The sequence below is a fragment of the Lagopus muta genome, chromosome 5 (assembly GCF_023343835.1).
Source record: "Lagopus muta isolate bLagMut1 chromosome 5, bLagMut1 primary, whole genome shotgun sequence".
NCBI classification, from domain to species: Eukaryota; Metazoa; Chordata; class Aves; order Galliformes; family Phasianidae; genus Lagopus; species Lagopus muta.
Genome location: NC_064437.1, coordinates 56,667,743 through 56,685,272, shown reverse-complemented (window position 1 = coordinate 56,685,272; position 17,530 = coordinate 56,667,743). Strand labels below are relative to the sequence as shown.

Sequence of the window (17,530 nt, the reverse complement as noted above, 5' to 3'; positions counted from 1 at the left end):
CAATAGTATTATCTAGTGATTTAACAAGGCACACCAAGACACCAGTGTGTGAAAGTGCACCAGTGCAGACACTCATCCTGGCTAAGCCAGCCAGGGTTACAGACTGAGGATCTAACTATTCCAGTTTTCACTAGCTTCATGGAGACTGGAAAAACTGAGGGCAGGAAAGAGCAGAAAACAAGGCTAAAATGAAAGTAAAAATCAAAGTGAATAAAAATAAAAAATTCAGCATTAGCATGAGCAGTATTATGATGGCTTTCCATAATGTGCTAAGACACATAATGGTTAGAATAATAATCTATATTCACAAGGCAGGAACAAAAAAATATTACCTATGTGCAGCACAGCTAACTTAGCACAGCTGTGGGAACCTCAACTTTAGAGTAAACATTGCCAAAATAGCTTTTTGTATTTGATTCCTTAATTACAGAGAAAGTTAGCAGTAATGGCTTTGTGGACAGCCCAGCTCTCCAGCTTCAGCAGCCAGCAGAGCACTTGCAAATCCAGCTGTCAGGTGTTAACACCTTCCATATCAGCCAGAGTCTTAAAGAAAGCTGAACTGCTTAATAGCTACTGCTCTGTCATATCCTTTTGCCACAGCTCTAGGAATTATTAATCACTCAGAGCAGCCATCGCACTGGAAACCATCGATTTCAAACATGATATTTGCTGCTGTCCCTTAACAGACTTTCCAGTGACTCACAGAGGCTGTGAAGTCCCCTAATGGCATGTCAGAGCTACCCGAACAAGGACCTCTGTCCTTACATCCCTCCAAGATGATTATGTTTGACTGTCTCTGCTGATGTTACCTTGGGAAACAGGACTAAGAGACAAGACAGGTCTAGTTCATGACTTCCAAGTATAGAGCTCTTCTCCCTTCAGGGTTGAGATTTCCCACTCGGCTGCTTACAGGGTTCACAGTGCAGCCATCTCTGACTGCAGACCATTTCATTACGTTTTTCTGACCCCTTTGTTTCCATGCTGATGTCCCCAGGAATCAAACCCAGCTCAGTGCCATTTTATTTCCAGCACTTTCTGTTGAAAATATTTTCCTTTCTACACAGTTGAAAATATGTCTGAGCTTAACCCTTTGTGCACAGGCATTCACCTAGAGCCTGAAGAAGAACATTCAAAAAGCCATTCACAACAACCACAGATAGGTTAAAAACATCTATTCAAATAGCAGTTGTTCATATTCTTCTCACCTCAAGAGAAACAAGCCCAGACACATCCTCAGGGATCTTTGTGAGTTGGTTAGTAGCTAGGTTCAGTTCTACCATACTAGTCCAAGTCCCAAAGTCCAAGGGGAGAGAGGTCAGCTGATTGTCCTGAGATTTAACATAGCAAACAATTAGGGTCTGCATTTGCAAGAGACCAACAAGGCATTTGAGTGATTAAACTTCAAAACAAAATAGCAGCTAATTACATTAGAATAAAATGGTGACAATTGGTCAAATATCTTTTAATTCCTCAGAATGTAATAAGCAGTCCAAATTTACAGTTGCAGAATTGATTTTGTGTTATCAACAAGAACTGAAATGGAAAACTTATAAGTACATAATTCAAAACATTTCATGCTCCAGCAGTTAAAACATTTTTCATTTTGTTACAGAATACAATGGAGAGAAAAAAGAACAGCAAATTCACCATAATGTACAAAACTGTTATCAGCAATGCTGAAATACAAAGAATACACAGAGCTCACTAGGAAAAAAAAAAAATCCTCCTCTTTCAATCTGTTTAAAAAATAAGAAGTCAATAAACAACATAAGCAAAGGCATTACTCAAGGCTCTGACTTGGCTGAGCTGGGACACAAGGAGCAGCCAGCAATGCTTCACAGCTCAGTCTGGAAACAGTAGATACATGGGGCTTAGGAGAGTAAAGAGAGAGGGGAGTAAAGAGAGAAAAAACACAAGGGAAATACACCTTAATGACTCAGAATGAAAGCATCTTAAACTAAACATCTTTGTGCTCAAAATGCTGCTATATTTGATCTAGATCAGACACCATGGAGTAATATCTGTATGTATGTAGATATGCATGTCATACAAAGTACTGGTAAATGTGAAATTGCAGATGGCTAAATGATTTTTAATGGTAAATGGTAATAAGGCAAATTGAGAATCCACGTGTGCCAAAAAATATTTAAAAAATAGTTGCTGATTAATAACTTGTTTTAAAAACTTAAAACAAGCCCATTCATTGAAAGATGTCACCTCTTTTCCCAGGTTCTCATCACTCTGTGTACAGAGCACACACATAAGGGTCCTCTTTCCTATGTGCTTTACAGCCACTGCCAAAATCCCCCAAACTTAGACTTTGAAATAAAATATTCCAAAGATATTTTACATCATTTTGTTTTTAGCCTAAACTGAAACAGTGCAGAGAGGAGGAAAGAAACGTGTTACTCTGCATGCTCATGCCCTATTTGAACACTAGGGAACTTTGCAGCCCACTTTGTTGCTGTTCATATTCCTGCAAACACAACCGTGTAAGGAACAAAAATGAAGACAGAAATCAATAACAGTGTGACAGTATATTTTTTAAACTAATCCAGAATTGCTTCTGTATCTAAGGGCAGCAGTGTCTACTCAATCGTGATAAATTCATTCCTTAAATCATTACGCTTGCCAGAATTAATGGAATAGGAAACAGTGCTCCTCATTGATTTTTACAAACTGTAGCATGTTTCTGTGCCTCACCTTCATGTTCAGCTTACTTAATACTTTAGCTCTAGAGAAAATTCCAAAGGGGATTTTATTGATGCGGTTGTGCTCCATGTTGAGAGAGTAGATTGTGGAGAACTGGGACGGGCCACCCACAGGATAGGACTGGAAGCAGTTCCTGGCCAGCGTTAAACTAGTCAGCTTGACAAGGCTGGATAAAAGACCCTGTAGAGAGAAGAAAACCACCCAGGAACTTAGGACAGATTTATTTGAATACATCTCTTTTTCCTCATGGGTCTAATTAGAAATGCTATCCCCCAAGTCTCAATGAGCATTGCAACACCCCAACCACTGTTCAATCTGATAAAACTTCCAAGAGCAGCAAACTCCCCTTGCAGTTGTCAGCCCTCACCTTGTTTCCTCAGTTCTGCTTATATACTTCCAGATATAAGAAAAGCAAACATTTCGCACCTGAAAGCTCAGGAGGTTTTGTAACTTTCTTATCCTCCAAATGGAATTTTTTAATAACACATTGCTACCTCTTGGGCAACTCTGGCAGCAGTGTGCCCATTCTCATATTCAGGCTCTGAAAGAGCATGGCCTGCACTGCTGAGCTGAGCTTCCCTTAACCTTGCTCACAAATGACAGCAAGGCCCAAAGAACCACCAGACCCAAGCACGATTTCTCAAAGGTGTGTTTGATATTTCGAATTCCAATCTTTGTAATTTAATAACAACTCATGCTGTGAATGCATCTGGTAGAGGTTTCTTTTCAGGCTACAACATTTTCAGATAGCTGGACAGTCTAGAGAAGAATGCAGAAGCTTTTGGAAATTCCCTTTTTTTTTTTTTTTTCTTTCCTGTTTCCAAAATACCCCTAAATAGTTATTACTCCACCTGTCTTGTCTTCAAAAATGAAAAAGCAAAACCCCAGAGCCAATCAGGATAGCAATGGTTGCCCACTGAGTCGACTGGCTCTTTGTGCCCCTTTCATAATCCACGCAGACTCTGAAATTTCAGCAGCAAGGATCACAGAGTTTATGTTAGATACGTGCCAAGCACGCTGCTGGAACCATAGGGATGAATAATGAGAGCTAAATTACTGCTGAAGTGTCACCTTGGCTTATTACTATGCCAATTTGAATTCAGCTCCATTTGCTTAAGTATTACAGAAATTGGAGATTTATGCATGGCATTACATACCATAAATAATGCAACATCTGCAATCAGGAAAGAGCGCTAACAGGATAATGATTCCAACTCTATTTCCAATATCAGTATTTCTGAACTGCTCTACGTGCACTGTAAGAACTTTAAGAACACGGTTTTGTTGCTTTGATCAGGGAAGATTGGGTAATTTTCCTGTTCTAAGTTTATTAACATTACTGTTAGTAAAACGGGATTTAATAGGAATTTTCTACATGTCATGGCTAAAACATTTTAGCACTGAAATATAATTCTGGGGGCATCTCAGTAAGTGTCAATGAAGCAATTCTGCCCCAAAGACAAAATAAAGGATTGTTAAATCAGTATTAGTCATTAAAATCTAATCATTAACTAGTACAATCTTTGATTAGGAAATACTCCTTCTAGCTGTACTTTCTTTAATTAACCGATATTCTCTGTCCTAGGATTAAGCAGTCCCTGAGCTCTGTCACAAAAATACTTTAAGGCTTCAGATGGATCTTGGCATTTCCAGAAGCCATTTTTTAGAGCCTGCATCCATGCAAAAAATATTAGAAATATGTTAGCTAACACACTCTACCAGCCTAGATTAATTAACCACATTTGAAGGAAAGTAAGAGAGCTTTGGCAGTGCAAAAAGACAATGCTCTTATGTCTATGAAATCTGTAGCAGTGCTGCCTTCTCCCAATCCATCCTTTTAAAATAAAATATTTATTAGGCGTTGTGTCAGCAACCTCAGTTATGTTTGGAAATTCCAAAGTTTCTTTTACAAACGCAGTTCTTTATATTATAGCAAGGAATGTTTTATTTTAAACAGATTACAGTATGAATTATACACTTCTGCAAGTTAGCAGCTTAAATGTTAAGATATTGTTGGCAAATATGTGAAGAAGGCAGCATAGTCTCTAGAAGTTTTGTATTAGGATTGAACACATTTCAAAGCAAGTAATCACTCCCACATTATCCTTCTGTGATTACACTGTAGTTGCTTTTATAGTATGTATGGGTGGGATGGGCTAGCTTAGCTCTTATATTGAAAGCAGCCTGGTGGCTCTCACTTATTTGCATTTTCCTAAATGACAGTTACATCCAAACACTTATTAAATTCTCTGTTTCTTAGGGCTGCGTTTCAGGGAATTCCTGAGGAATAAAGAGGAACAAAGATGCACTCTCCACCTCAGAGTAAATGTGCTGCCTGAACAGACAGAAAATGTGGCTCCACAACTTCTAAATCTACAGTCCTTTTCTTTGCTCATGCACTAAAGCAAGAGAACAGGTAAAACAATCAAGGACAGCAATCACGGAAAGAAAAGCACAAAAACTGATTCTCTTCCCCTTTCTCCTGAGATCTTTGCAGTCACTGCAAACTGTAAGAAAAAAAAAAACTGTACAATTTTTTTTTATTTTTCATAGCTCAATAAATGAGCATCAATGAGTTGCTGGATGATATCAGATGCATGCCAACTGCATACTCTTTTTCCAGGTTAAAATGAGAATGCTAAGGCAAAGTATCCTTAGCAGGCTTTATCCATTCTTTCAAAGATCATTCCTGACTTCACTAAATGCTGACAGAGATATCCCTTTTACTTTTCCCTATTCTACATCATCCCCACCTCCATGAAACACTTTGTATCCATGACAGGGAGCTGGGCTTCTTATTTCAGGTTTCCTGAAGAGACTCAGGACAGCAAATACAATCACACCTGCTAGTAGTCCCACTTCTGACAGAAGTCATGTAACATACATTCTTCCACACGAGTTAGATATATCTAACGTGTACAGAATTGTTATTTTTCATGTTACACGTGTAGATTTAGGTGGAAGTTTTTCCACACAGAGGGTGGTGAAGCACTGGAACAGGCTGCCCAAGGAAGTTGTGGATGCCTCATCCCTGGCTGCATTCAAGGCCAGGTTGGATGTGGTGCTGGGCAGCCTGGTCTGGTGGTTGGTGACCCTACTCAGGGCAAGGGGGTAGAAATTAGATCATCATTATGGTCCTTTTCAACCCAGGCCATTCCATGATTCTATGATTAGAACAAACAGCATTCCTCAGAATTGCAAGGCAAGATGAAATTATTTTATACTTTCCAATGCCTCTAAAAACTGAGACCCCTTCCAATACATTCTCTCCAAATCCACTCCATCTCTCACCTCTGGTAAAGTAGAAATATTGTTGTTCTCCAGGTTCAGTTCATCAAGTTCACTGCATTTTGCTAAAGACTTCGGAATTGCTGACAGCCTATTGTACCTCAGGCCAAGACGACTTAAACTGGATAGATTTCCTACAGGGAGGAAGCAATGATTAATACATTAATACATCACACCGAGGAACAGAACAAGGTTTGATTCTGATTCTTCTGTTGTCTCACACTCTACACTTCACAGCTTTCAAAGGGTGAAATGGGGCTATCATTCCCAAACAGGCTGCTCATAGTTTGCAGTGCTTTCCAATGCTAAGATCAACTATGCTGTAGAAGTACATTGTTCATACCATGTATTCTTAACTTGCACGTGATCTGGTAAGCAAGGAATGTCTACATCATCTTGAAGAAGTATTCTCTTCTGATCTTTTCACCAGCAAAGAGCTCTAAATGTTTTCCAGTTACCCTAAAATATCTTTACCATCCTCCAGAAGCAACAGTCTTTAAAAAGTGATAGGAAAAAAAATTCTTCCAAGTTTTTCAAATCATTTAAGGAAAAGTCTGGAGGATACCCTCAGAAATATGGACAATAAGACGTTTTTTAAAATATATTTTTTGAATATTGCCAGGCCAACAGTTCCAGTTGACATATACGTGATTTAAAAAAAAAAAAAAAATCTAAAGAAACCTTCAACTTAAGGATGTCTTCAGCCTTTCTAGCACTGGAGCATTTGGTACTCTCCTGCAGGTAAGAAGGTATTGAATTTCACTGAAATGTCAACTAGTACACAGTATAAAGAACAATACAAATATAAAGAACAATACAAAGTCTTCTGACTCAGTCATATATTAAAAAGCATTTGTGCACAAGTGCACATTTGAATAGCAGAAGGTTCTAAAGAAATCCACATAATCAATCCGTGCAAAACATTCCCTGTTTTATACTTTTACAGCCACTCACAGAACAACGTATTTCTTCCTCAGACTGAAATACCAGAAAGATAACAGTAGGAAAGAAATAGAAGGTTTAACTGCAGCAAGAATAATCAGAAGGTTTTTTGTAAAAATATGAAGGGAGCTTTCTATGTATAGTCTAAGTAGTTATGCATTAACTGAAGGATAAATAAACATCTATACATGTGTACTTGTACAGAGGTTACTGGAACACAGCAAAGAAACAAATGTAGCATATGAAACTTGGAAGCAGCATATTAAACTAACTATATGGGAAATAGAGAATGAAAAGTAATACAAATGATGCAATGAGGTCCACTAGACAAGGGAAGAATCTCACCAAAGGAACTGGCAAAATATCTCTCCTGGACTTCTCCGGATTGGTCAAACTATACTGTAAAAATGACCCTGCATCACTGAGCAGCTAGACTGGGTGCATACCTAATAAGAACTGAACTTTGGGAATGTTTGATGGTTTCGGAGCTACTAAAATGGAGATTCACAAGAACAGTGGAAAGGAAAAAAAACATCAAAAAAGCTTTCTACATTAAAAAAAAAAGTCCTCCAGGCCTTACAAATCAAGAGAGAAGAGAAGTTGTCAGTACATATCTGATAGCAAGCTAACAAGCTTAGCAACTAATTTCACTTGGTACTGTCAATAATGAAACCAAAACTCAAACAGGTACCACATGAGCTGCTTACCCAGTTCTATCTCCCACTGGGATTTGTATTTTTAAGTGCTTTCTTTCTGAGCAAGTACGTAATTTGCTTTTGCAGAAGCAGCAAACTATTCCCTTAATCAAAAAAGGCATTTAAAATCTAAGGCTATCAATATTGCTCTCCAGTACACAAATATTCATCTTCTGATGTTAAATCCTAGAGTACATACACGTACAAGAGTAATTAAGAGCTGCTTTGATCCTATAATTCACCAATATCGATATTCCTATGTGAAGTGGGATATTTCATGCCATATTCAGTACAACCTGTTTGCATTGGAACCTGTCCTCACCTCAAGAGATTCACATTCTATTGTAAGGAATGGAGAGCACGAGGATTCACTGATCTAGGGATGAACAAAGCACGCCCTGATTGCCCTTTTCTGAATTAGCTTCTAACAAACACTTCTCTTAGTAAACGTGACAAGCTTTACACAAATAAGGTAACAATTCATTCTTTTTCAGCACGTAAAGCTTGAGCTAGTCTCCAGTATTGATTTCTCAGGCTTCCCCCAAGAGTACAAGCAGGGCACACGGCTCTAGCAGCCAGCATGCTGCCAACTGTTGCTTAGCAATACGACGTCGCTGTGCTGACTCCAGATTGCGAGCACAGGTTGCATGGCTACAGCTCTGCTCTGTTCCTACAGCAATGTGGCATTTCAGAAAAATGCAACGAGGCAGCCATCGTGGAGTCAGATCCTTCACTTCACTGACAATGTACCACAGTGAGCAATCCTTTCATTTCCAGGCATTCACTTTTGCTGCCCAAAATTGCACTGTTGCTAGAAGGGGCCCCAGAGGAGCTGAAGAATGCTGCCACATCCCTCAGCCAGCCCTGCAGTCACCTCATTGCCCCTCTGCCTTCTCCAGTTTGGTTACTGATGCCTTTTTTGGAGCCACATGAAGCTCTCCACTGACACGCAGTCAGGCTGCATATTCTGCAGGGTTGGTAACAGCTGATCACGATCCGTTCAGTCAGTTACATGATGAGGATCTTCTGCAGTTGCGTTTCTGCTGCTGAAATCATACCTCAGTGGTTGCTCTTCAGCAAGGTGGCAGGCAGGGTGACTCAGAAGAAGCAGAACTAGATGTTTGCAAATGTGACAGTCAGATAACCACAATTTTTTTCAGCTACTGGCAGAAAAAAAATGCAAGTAAAAGCTCTTCCAATTTGTTTTCTTAGGAAGCGCACTTAGAAAAAAGCTCTTGTAAATTGAATTGCCCCATGAAAAGATACTTAGTATCACACTATAGACTAAACCAAACCCTAAAAACAAGCCAGGCATAAGCAAGTATGAACAGCTGCCCCTGGGAGTCCCATTTCACATCACCACCTCTGCAGCAGCTCTGTTGGACTTTATCACAATTAAGGCACACAACATCCAGCAGCACATCTCCTTGCCTCTCAGTGCTCAGCTCCATCATTTCCTCAGAGAGAAGACTAAATTGAAGCAGAACACCATGCTTATCCACACATTTTTGGAAAGACCACATGAAGCAGTTTTCTAATTAGGAGCAGCACATCTCTTTCTTGAATATTTCAGAATCAAGAGAAATGGGCTGTGATGGATCAAATAAGATAAAGAAATCCAAATTCCTATTCTAAAGTCCTGCTACCACCTTTAAAGGAGTTGAAACATGCTCTCTTATTTGAAATTCATCATTCTTCTCTTCCTTCCTTAGTTAAAATAATTCTTCAGATCCCCTGTCCTCAGATGAAAGGTCACTACTTAGCACAAAATACTACTGCATCATTACTAAAAGATGGAGCCATTACTCTGATTTATGCAACTTAGCTTGCATCAAGCTAACTTGCTAGCCCAAACATACAGATCAATTTAAAATCTGTTCAATAGAAGAAAAAAGAAAAAAAAAAGCATTTTGCAGGTAACATTAACACACATATTGGACTGCCAAGAGCTTGCACCTTAAAAACCCTTAAGACTATGATAAAAGGCATACAAAAATTCTTCATGGAGCAGATATTCACAAGAACATTCTACAAACATGACATTAGTAAGTACTTTTCTAATCTGATACATATTCTTGGATTTTTATTTGACTAAACCCCACAAACAGCAGGTAGCCACCTGAGAAACAGCCACCTTGCTATTACTATCCATCATTTCATAGAGCTCAGTTCACTTGATTCCCTGAGGAGTTTTTCTTCTCAGGAAAATGAATTCTTTCGCATACAAAAGGTACCAGATGTCGTTGATTAACTTTAAAACACCACATTGAATTAATTTTGCATAAAATAACTACAATGACAGTACAGAAGAAAAAGCCACAAGAGGTTCAGTGAGCACGTTAAAAATTATTGTAATACCCAAAGCAGGTGGGAACAAGGGCCATAGAAGAACTGAAAACTTCACAGGAGAGATTGGGCAAGCTAGAGATGGCCAACTGAAGACAGATTAAACACTGTGTTCAAATGTTTCAGCAGTGCTTGGAACCTAAAATAGCCGCAAGGCAGGCTGGAAGATGCCTGTGTCACACTCTGCACTTATCATTATTAGTTTTCCCAGATGTCAGCCATACTCCACGACAACTGTTGAACAGTTTCACAGATTTTTAGGTGAAAGGAGCTGTCGACATGTTTAATCTAATTTCTTGTCAGAAAGCAAAACATTTCTCCTGATAGCTACAGAGTAAAACGAAAGGCTTCAGCTAAAACATTTCAATCTCCACTTGTACTCCGTAAGCAAAGGCCACGCCACTCGATGTCCAGCACTGCTCCAGCAAGAAGCTGGGCAGGCAAGATGCCCTGGATGTGAGCTCAGTAAGCTCTCTGCAGAGGAACGCAGAACACAATCCCACTGTTGTTCTCATCTGATCTGTGGGCGACTCCTCCCTAAACCAAAGCCCATGGACTTGTATGAATGTAAGCACACTTTACCCAAGAAAGGTCAAATGCTTTCTATAACCTGCAGGGTTGGAACGTTCCTCACGTTTAAGATACCTTCTGCCTAATTACTGATGCTTTAGGAAAACTGCAGATGGGGAACAAAGGTGATTTAAGGAGTGGGGGGACATTAGGGTAGCAGTAGTGGAGAAGAAAAGAGAATCCTTCCTAACCACTGCTACCAACTGTCAAAGCCAAAGCAAGAAATATAGTTGTATTTTTCAAAATGCAAAGGTACAGTGAGCTTAAGACCACTGAGCAACGCACGGTTTGACTTACAGACTCTGGATTTTACTGGCTTGATAGCAACACAATGTATTGTTATTCTTCTTTCTGGCCACCAATGCCTCCTGATGCACGAGGACAGTGTAGGAGGCAGATTCGGGCTTCCAAGTTACAAAGTCGACAAACTCCACTGTTTCTTGCTCTGTTCAAACCAAAGCTTATTATCCTATTTACAGGAAGCCTAGAAATTCTCTAAAAAGACACCAACCTATTAAAAAACTAAATGCATCTCTACCATCCTTATTGAGTTAAATGCCACTTGGAGAGAGCAAAGAGATTCCTGCCTATTTTCAATCTGACAGTATCAACCAAAGACAAGTCTCCTCATTATTTCAGAACTAAGACAAAAGCATGATCACATCACCAGATGTTTTTAAACTGTGATTCAATACCCTCATCACTGCAAACTGCTTGTTTGATGCTGGCAAGAACCAAGTGACAAAGGCTGAAGTACTGACATGTACCACACACAGCACCAGTATAAGGCAGAAGAGCACAAATTCAGTGATGTGTTTCTGAAAATTCAGCTTTCTTAGCACGTGTTCAAAACGCACTTAGCTAATAGACCTGCTTGTCTCTGTTCTGATGCGTTCCTTTGAAGCACTATTCCCTCACGGCTGCTTCTTACATATAAGATTATGAGCTTTTTTTTTTTCCCGACAGTATACAAATCACTCTGGAAATGCTGAGCTGCAGTTATAACCCATCTCTGCATACTGGTTTTTGCATCTAGCTGCTGTGTGATGGCACACGCGTTCACTAAACTAAGCAGTCCCATCCTAGTCCTAACAGAAAATACACCAACTAAAATACAATATAAGAGACATTTTCATAAATATAGATCAAATCTATAATCTCAGAATTAATAAGCCAAAAGAAGCTTTTTAAATTTAAAAAAAAAAAAAAAAAACAGAATAGTATATGTGTATTCAACTGTATCTTTGTATCTTATCTCTAATTTCACAAAAAATGTAAATCCCCAAGAACAATTTATACCCAGATCACAAATATCTTCTCTCTTAGAAAGAAATACCCAACAGCCAACGCCAACAGAAGCAGCTGAGGAAAGGGAAAGCACCTCCTGACAGCACTGCAGGAGCCTGGGACGATTCAGCAGCACGTGGCTCGATGACTGCCTGCATTTAGCAGCGACTGATACAGTTTTCTTCTACAAAATTGTCAAGCTGTCCTTTGAGCTTTGGCATCCACCCCAAGCTGTGCAAACACTGACGCCCAGGCGTTACCTGCGCTGCATTAAGGGCAGCCTTAATGCCCAAACAAAGACGTTTGGAGGCTGCCAACCCCCGGCTCTGGCCCGCACCCTCTGGCTGTGCTGTGAGAGAACGCGGTGAGCTGTCACGTCCCACCTACCATCTCAGCGCCACCCAGGATTTTCTGGGCAGTTTCACTGCTTTCTATTGACTAAACCTAGAAGCGAAGCTAACAATCACCAGAAGCTCCATTCCCTTTATGAGAACGCTATGAAATCCAAAAAAGACACACAACTCAAAAACTAGAACAAAAGAATGGGAGCCATTGCTTTCAAGGAGGTAAAGAAGGGGCAAAAAGGTTACCGTGATTGCCAAATAGTAACAGAATCTAATTGAAAATGCCTCATTAACAGCACAGCACAAGAAGAGTGAAATCTGACCAGACCTCTCATTCTGAGACTGGAAACAGGCTTGATCCTACAGAGCACCAAATGCTCAGACCTCGCCTGACCAAAGCACCAGGTCAACACGCTTACATTTTAAGAACACAAACACTGCCATCAAAGCTGGAGTCTGTGCACAGCTCCATCAGGTTTTCATTAAGACCAGCACATTTTTCTGAAAATTCAGAGCAAGACCTCTCAAGCTTTTGCTAAGCCTGCTATACTTAAAAGCCCATTTACAAGTAGTTCCACTTTCTACAGAAAAATCTTTACAAGGACTTGTGAGGACTGCAAGCTCTCAGCAACAATTTGTATAACCTAAGCTGTGTGAATCGCTGATGTCCAAACCAGCTCAAAAGGGTCCCATTTTATCAAGTATATGGCATAGAACTGCAACAGTGCTCTGAAAGGTAAATGAAGCTAAAGCAGCCAGCAGCACAGTTTGTGGTGCAGTGTCAACCAATGCAAATGGCAAAGCTTCCCCAGAGAACATTTGCTTTCATGCAAGTTGTGATTTCAGTTTCTGAGCTCTTCAGTTGAAGCGAAGGGCATGAATTGTAGGCTCTGAATGTGCCTCTCATTTTCCTAACCATCTTTTAGGAACGGTGCCATGGCAGACACTGGAAAGCGTGTCCACTGACAGAATTTTTTGTGCTTTTAAAGCATCATTTTGGAACATTTACAACTGACTATTCTTTTTCTTATTAAAACGTCTGTTGCCTTAAATGTCTACGAATATGCCACATTTGACTACAATCAAGCTGCAGACGTAAATACAGAAGTGGAAAATTACAAAATAGGTGAAGAATCTGATTTTTTATAAGTCAAAGTTCTGTTTCTGTTGAACTGCTCTCTCAAAAAAATCGCTGCTGGGCTTTTAAATAAGAAATTGCAAACACATTTATAAAGAAAGAGTGCTAAAATCAAATTTTCAAACGAGAGAGCACTCAACGTGCAATTTGCAGCACATTTTCGAAGCTAGCTTGTAATCCAATGAGCAGTTAACAGAAACACTTTACTCCACCCAAAATTTCCTCTCTTTCAGAAGTCCAATTACTAACTTTAATAATTTATCTCCTTTTACATATCTTTTGGATTTTTCCTCTTATTAGTGTGCCAGGTAAGCATACAGAGATAAGACACCAAAAACACAAGCATGCCATAATTCTCACACACACAGCAATCTGCAATGACACCACTGAGAAGCTGAGATCCCACTACGATTTTGATTCTAGACTTGAGACTCTTGGAATGTACTAAGCTGTTCCACAAAGCTCATTTTTCTTACAGGAAGTGACCTAACATACAAAGTACTTCACGGTTTTCAATCAACAGAAATACAGATATGAATGCATTAAGCCAATATCTATAAAGCAAGACATGAGGTCACTTCCTGACAACTAATATCTAAAATTGACATTTGTTACTGCAAGAAGGCGTGCTTATGAAGTGTGAGATGAAACAAGAACTTTGTATTTTTACAGAGCGAATATGTTGGCTGTGCTACCTCTGCAATCATTGCTGATGCATAATCCCTTCCCTGCCACTCCCCTGCACGTCACCCTCCAACGTGTCCTGCCTCCCAACGCCACCTCGTTCCAGTACAGAGCTGGGAATTAGAAAACAAGCTTTTAAAAAAATAAAAAAAAACTTAAAAGAATATTGGCACATTCAGAAATCTTTCAGTGAGAAAACCAAAACTGAATTCGACAGCGCAGCAGCAAATTTAAGCATCCTGCAAGTTTGGGTAATTTTTTTTATTTTTTTTTTTTCCTTCCATCAGTAGGGAAGGAAGGAGCTGCTGGGTTTTCACAGGAGTGTGACAAAACCCCCATCACAAGCTGAAGGTGGCCTCCAGCAAAGGTATTGGTGCAGGAGGAGGGGAAGCTCTGGCAGTAATGGAAAGTCTTCTCCACTGCAGGAGGCTCATAGGTTCAGAGTATTAAATATTTACAACGTGCAAAAGAGTTCGGTCTGTTTTGTAACAAGCGTGCAACCCCCACAGCACTTCGAGTAAACTGGCGAAACGCTGACAGAGCTTCTACATGCAGCACTCTGAAAACTGGCAGTGCTAAGGGTAGTGAGCAATGCCAAGTGCCAGGCCCATCTCAGTGAGAAAAGGAAAGGCCAAAACCTGAGAGGGAGCGTGAGGCTGCAAGACGTGCCAGCCCAGCCCAGCCCAGCCGCACACAGCAGCAGCAGCCATGCCCTGGGTGTTTTTCTCAGTGCTCGCATTCTCTCACTGAACAATCGTAACCACAAAGTAAGCTGTAATACAGAAATCAAGCCACAACTTGCTTTAATGTTGAACCAAAACTGTGATGACTAAGAAATAAAGCCAATGTTGCTGAACTGGCTACGGCTGCCTTTTCTGTAACAGGCAGAAATGTAGGTTGATTGTTATCATTTACGCTGGAGTTCAACATTTTTCCCTTTAAGTTTCCAAGTCTGGCTGCTCGGGAGCTATTTGTGGCACAAGTACTGATTTCTGACTTTAAGTTTTACACTTCAGTGTTCAGCTCCTAGACACGTTCCTCAGTACAAACAGGGGTTCTCCAGTGCACACACTTAGCCAGTGTGCAGAGACAGGAGAGTGTGCTGTAATTATTCATCTGCCTTCCGCAGCTTGCTGAGCTGCACAGCGGTGATGTTCAGCTCTGATAAGCAACGTAAAGAGACAGTGTATACATTTAAAAATAATTGACTTCAAAACCTTATGAAAACACTGTGATGAGAAAACAAAACAAAGAAAACATGCAGAAATCCAGTTTGACTAGGTGCAAACTCAACTCAGTGCAAACAATCTAGGCTTACAGTAACTTCCTAGAGAAACAGAAGAGTCCAAACTTGAGAGTCAGCAATCTCCTATGTATCACAAACAGCTCAACTGCTTAAGTAACTCTGTCTCTCTTACCCAGAAATCCTTCCCATAAGCACAGTCACACAGCACATTATAAGCAAGATCTTTCAAGTCCTCTGAGAAGCTCAGTGACTGCCAGTACTGGCAGCTGGGTACATCTTCCTACCAAGGAGCACCAACAGTGGTCTATAAGCACTGATGATGGAAATCAACTTGCTCACAGAATTTTTTCCCATAAGTAGCACTTTATCCAGAGAACTCTCCCTAAATATGAAACTGATAATACACACAAGTGTTTTTAAAACAGTTTTCAGTAAGACTTACAAAACTGATACAAAAATAAAGGCTGTGCTTACGAAGTATGTAAGTTAGATGCAAACTCCAGATGGAATAAGATCTCCGGAGAATAAAAATATCAAACCAGGAAGGAAATTTAGCTACACTGGATAGTTCATCAATGTAAATTCTGTGCAGGTCAAAATTTCTAAACCAGAAACCAGAGCAACTTCACGCCAAAATTTCTATACATAAAAGAAAACATTCAACAAAGTTCAATATTAAATACTGTCTAAGTGATAAGGTACATTCTTTTGAGTATGTTGTGAGAAATAAGGGCTTAAAATTATGACTGTCTTGGTTTTTGTCTTTTCAAAACCATGAGATTCTGAAAATGACCAGGAAAGCATTTACTTCAGTCTGTTACTCCCAACCTATGTCGCAAACACTCTACTGTATTGCAGCAGGATTACTTTATGGACCAGGAAGGTTTTTAATTGTTTTAAAGTAAGACTGCTTAAAGACGCAAGCCTTCTTTGCAATTTCAAGCGTGAAGGCGCCTTGAGCAGAACACCAGTCATTCTGCATCCACCAATCAACTGCTTATTCTTAAATTTACTCCTCTTACCAGACATTTTGAATAAGTCATCTATTTTCCCTTCCCCAGTCTCTTGACATACCTATGGTTTCTGGCAGGTCCAAGAGCTCATTGTGCTGCAAGTCAAGGTTGGTGATCTGCGTGCAACTTCCAATCTCTTCTGGAAGATGTTCAAGCTGATTGTGCGCTACATCCAGCGTTATGAGGTTACACAGCTCACCTGAAAGCACACAGGAAAATCCAAACATCAAGATCTCCAACATACAGGCCTAGTTTCACACAACGATTGATAGTAGCAGAAGGATTTCATTATAATAAAAAAAATAAATCACCTATTGCTTACTTTATAAAGTAAGGCCTTAGGGGATTGTAATTTTATCAGTCAGCTCTAAAACCTGATTAGCAATTTTTAAAAACTTGGATAAAGCTTTTTATAGTCTCTGAAGAAACTTTATTTACTGGTTTTCTTTTGACAGTTCAAGCTGTAGAATACAGGAATATAAAATCTATACTGCACACCTGTTTCATGCTGACCAAAAATACAGAACCTCAGTGAGTGGCTGGATTGAATTACAAGAAATCAAGATCTGCTTGTACAGCATATACTACTTTCAGACAGAAAATCAATACTTAAGAGATAGCTAAATTATTCGGCTGACATTTTTCATCATTTCTGGTCATCAAAAAAGCCAACTGTAAAACCAACTATACAGATTATTACACACCATATACATAAGCACAGGTATAGCCAGTGAAAGTTTGAAACAAATGACATCTGTTAAGCCTTAGAAAGGACAGGACTTGCTTAGAGCTCAGAGCAGCTTCACACTGAACTGTTTCACCTCTGACTTTTACATACCAATCTCCAAGTACAACTAGGCACAGCTCCCAAAGCACAGTATTTCCACCTGTTTTAATGACAAACGCACTGCGTTCTGAGCAACAGTTTGTTGGCTTTAAGAAAACGTGTACATGCATGAACACAGGTGCAGACATCTGTATTTTTTGGAGCTGGCAGATGTGAAATTTATGGAAATGGTTTGAATGACTTCAACTTTATTCAGTAAAGATCAGGTCACTGTTTCTACGTACCAGAGCATCATGCAGACAGTAGCAAACTTGGAAGAGCAGCAAACTCCTTTTGAGGGGCAAATGTCTATTTTTAAGTTTGATAACTTTAGCACAATCCTCTAAGGATTTTCCCACAAGCCTGCAAGTTCTGATGCACAGACTGTTCACCCAATAGCTCAGTGTGGGATCACAAACATTGATTTATTAAACCATAA

The 17,530-nt window shown here is 39.7% G+C and overlaps 1 protein-coding gene across 12 annotated transcripts in view; it reads right to left on the bottom strand.

Moving 5' to 3' along the window:
• Positions 1 to 17,530, bottom strand: part of SHOC2 (SHOC2 leucine rich repeat scaffold protein) — a 68,598-nt gene that overhangs the window by 7,431 nt on the left and 43,637 nt on the right. For all 12 annotated transcript variants that reach the window (XM_048944433.1, XM_048944429.1, XM_048944432.1 and 9 more), the window contains 4 exons: positions 16,327 to 16,464; positions 6,004 to 6,134; positions 2,704 to 2,892; positions 1,206 to 1,328 (listed from right to left, as the gene is read on the bottom strand). In XM_048944433.1, the coding sequence (XP_048800390.1) occupies positions 1,206 to 1,328; positions 2,704 to 2,892; positions 6,004 to 6,134; positions 16,327 to 16,464 (581 nt within the window). The remainder of the gene's footprint in view (positions 1 to 1,205; positions 1,329 to 2,703; positions 2,893 to 6,003; positions 6,135 to 16,326; positions 16,465 to 17,530) is intronic.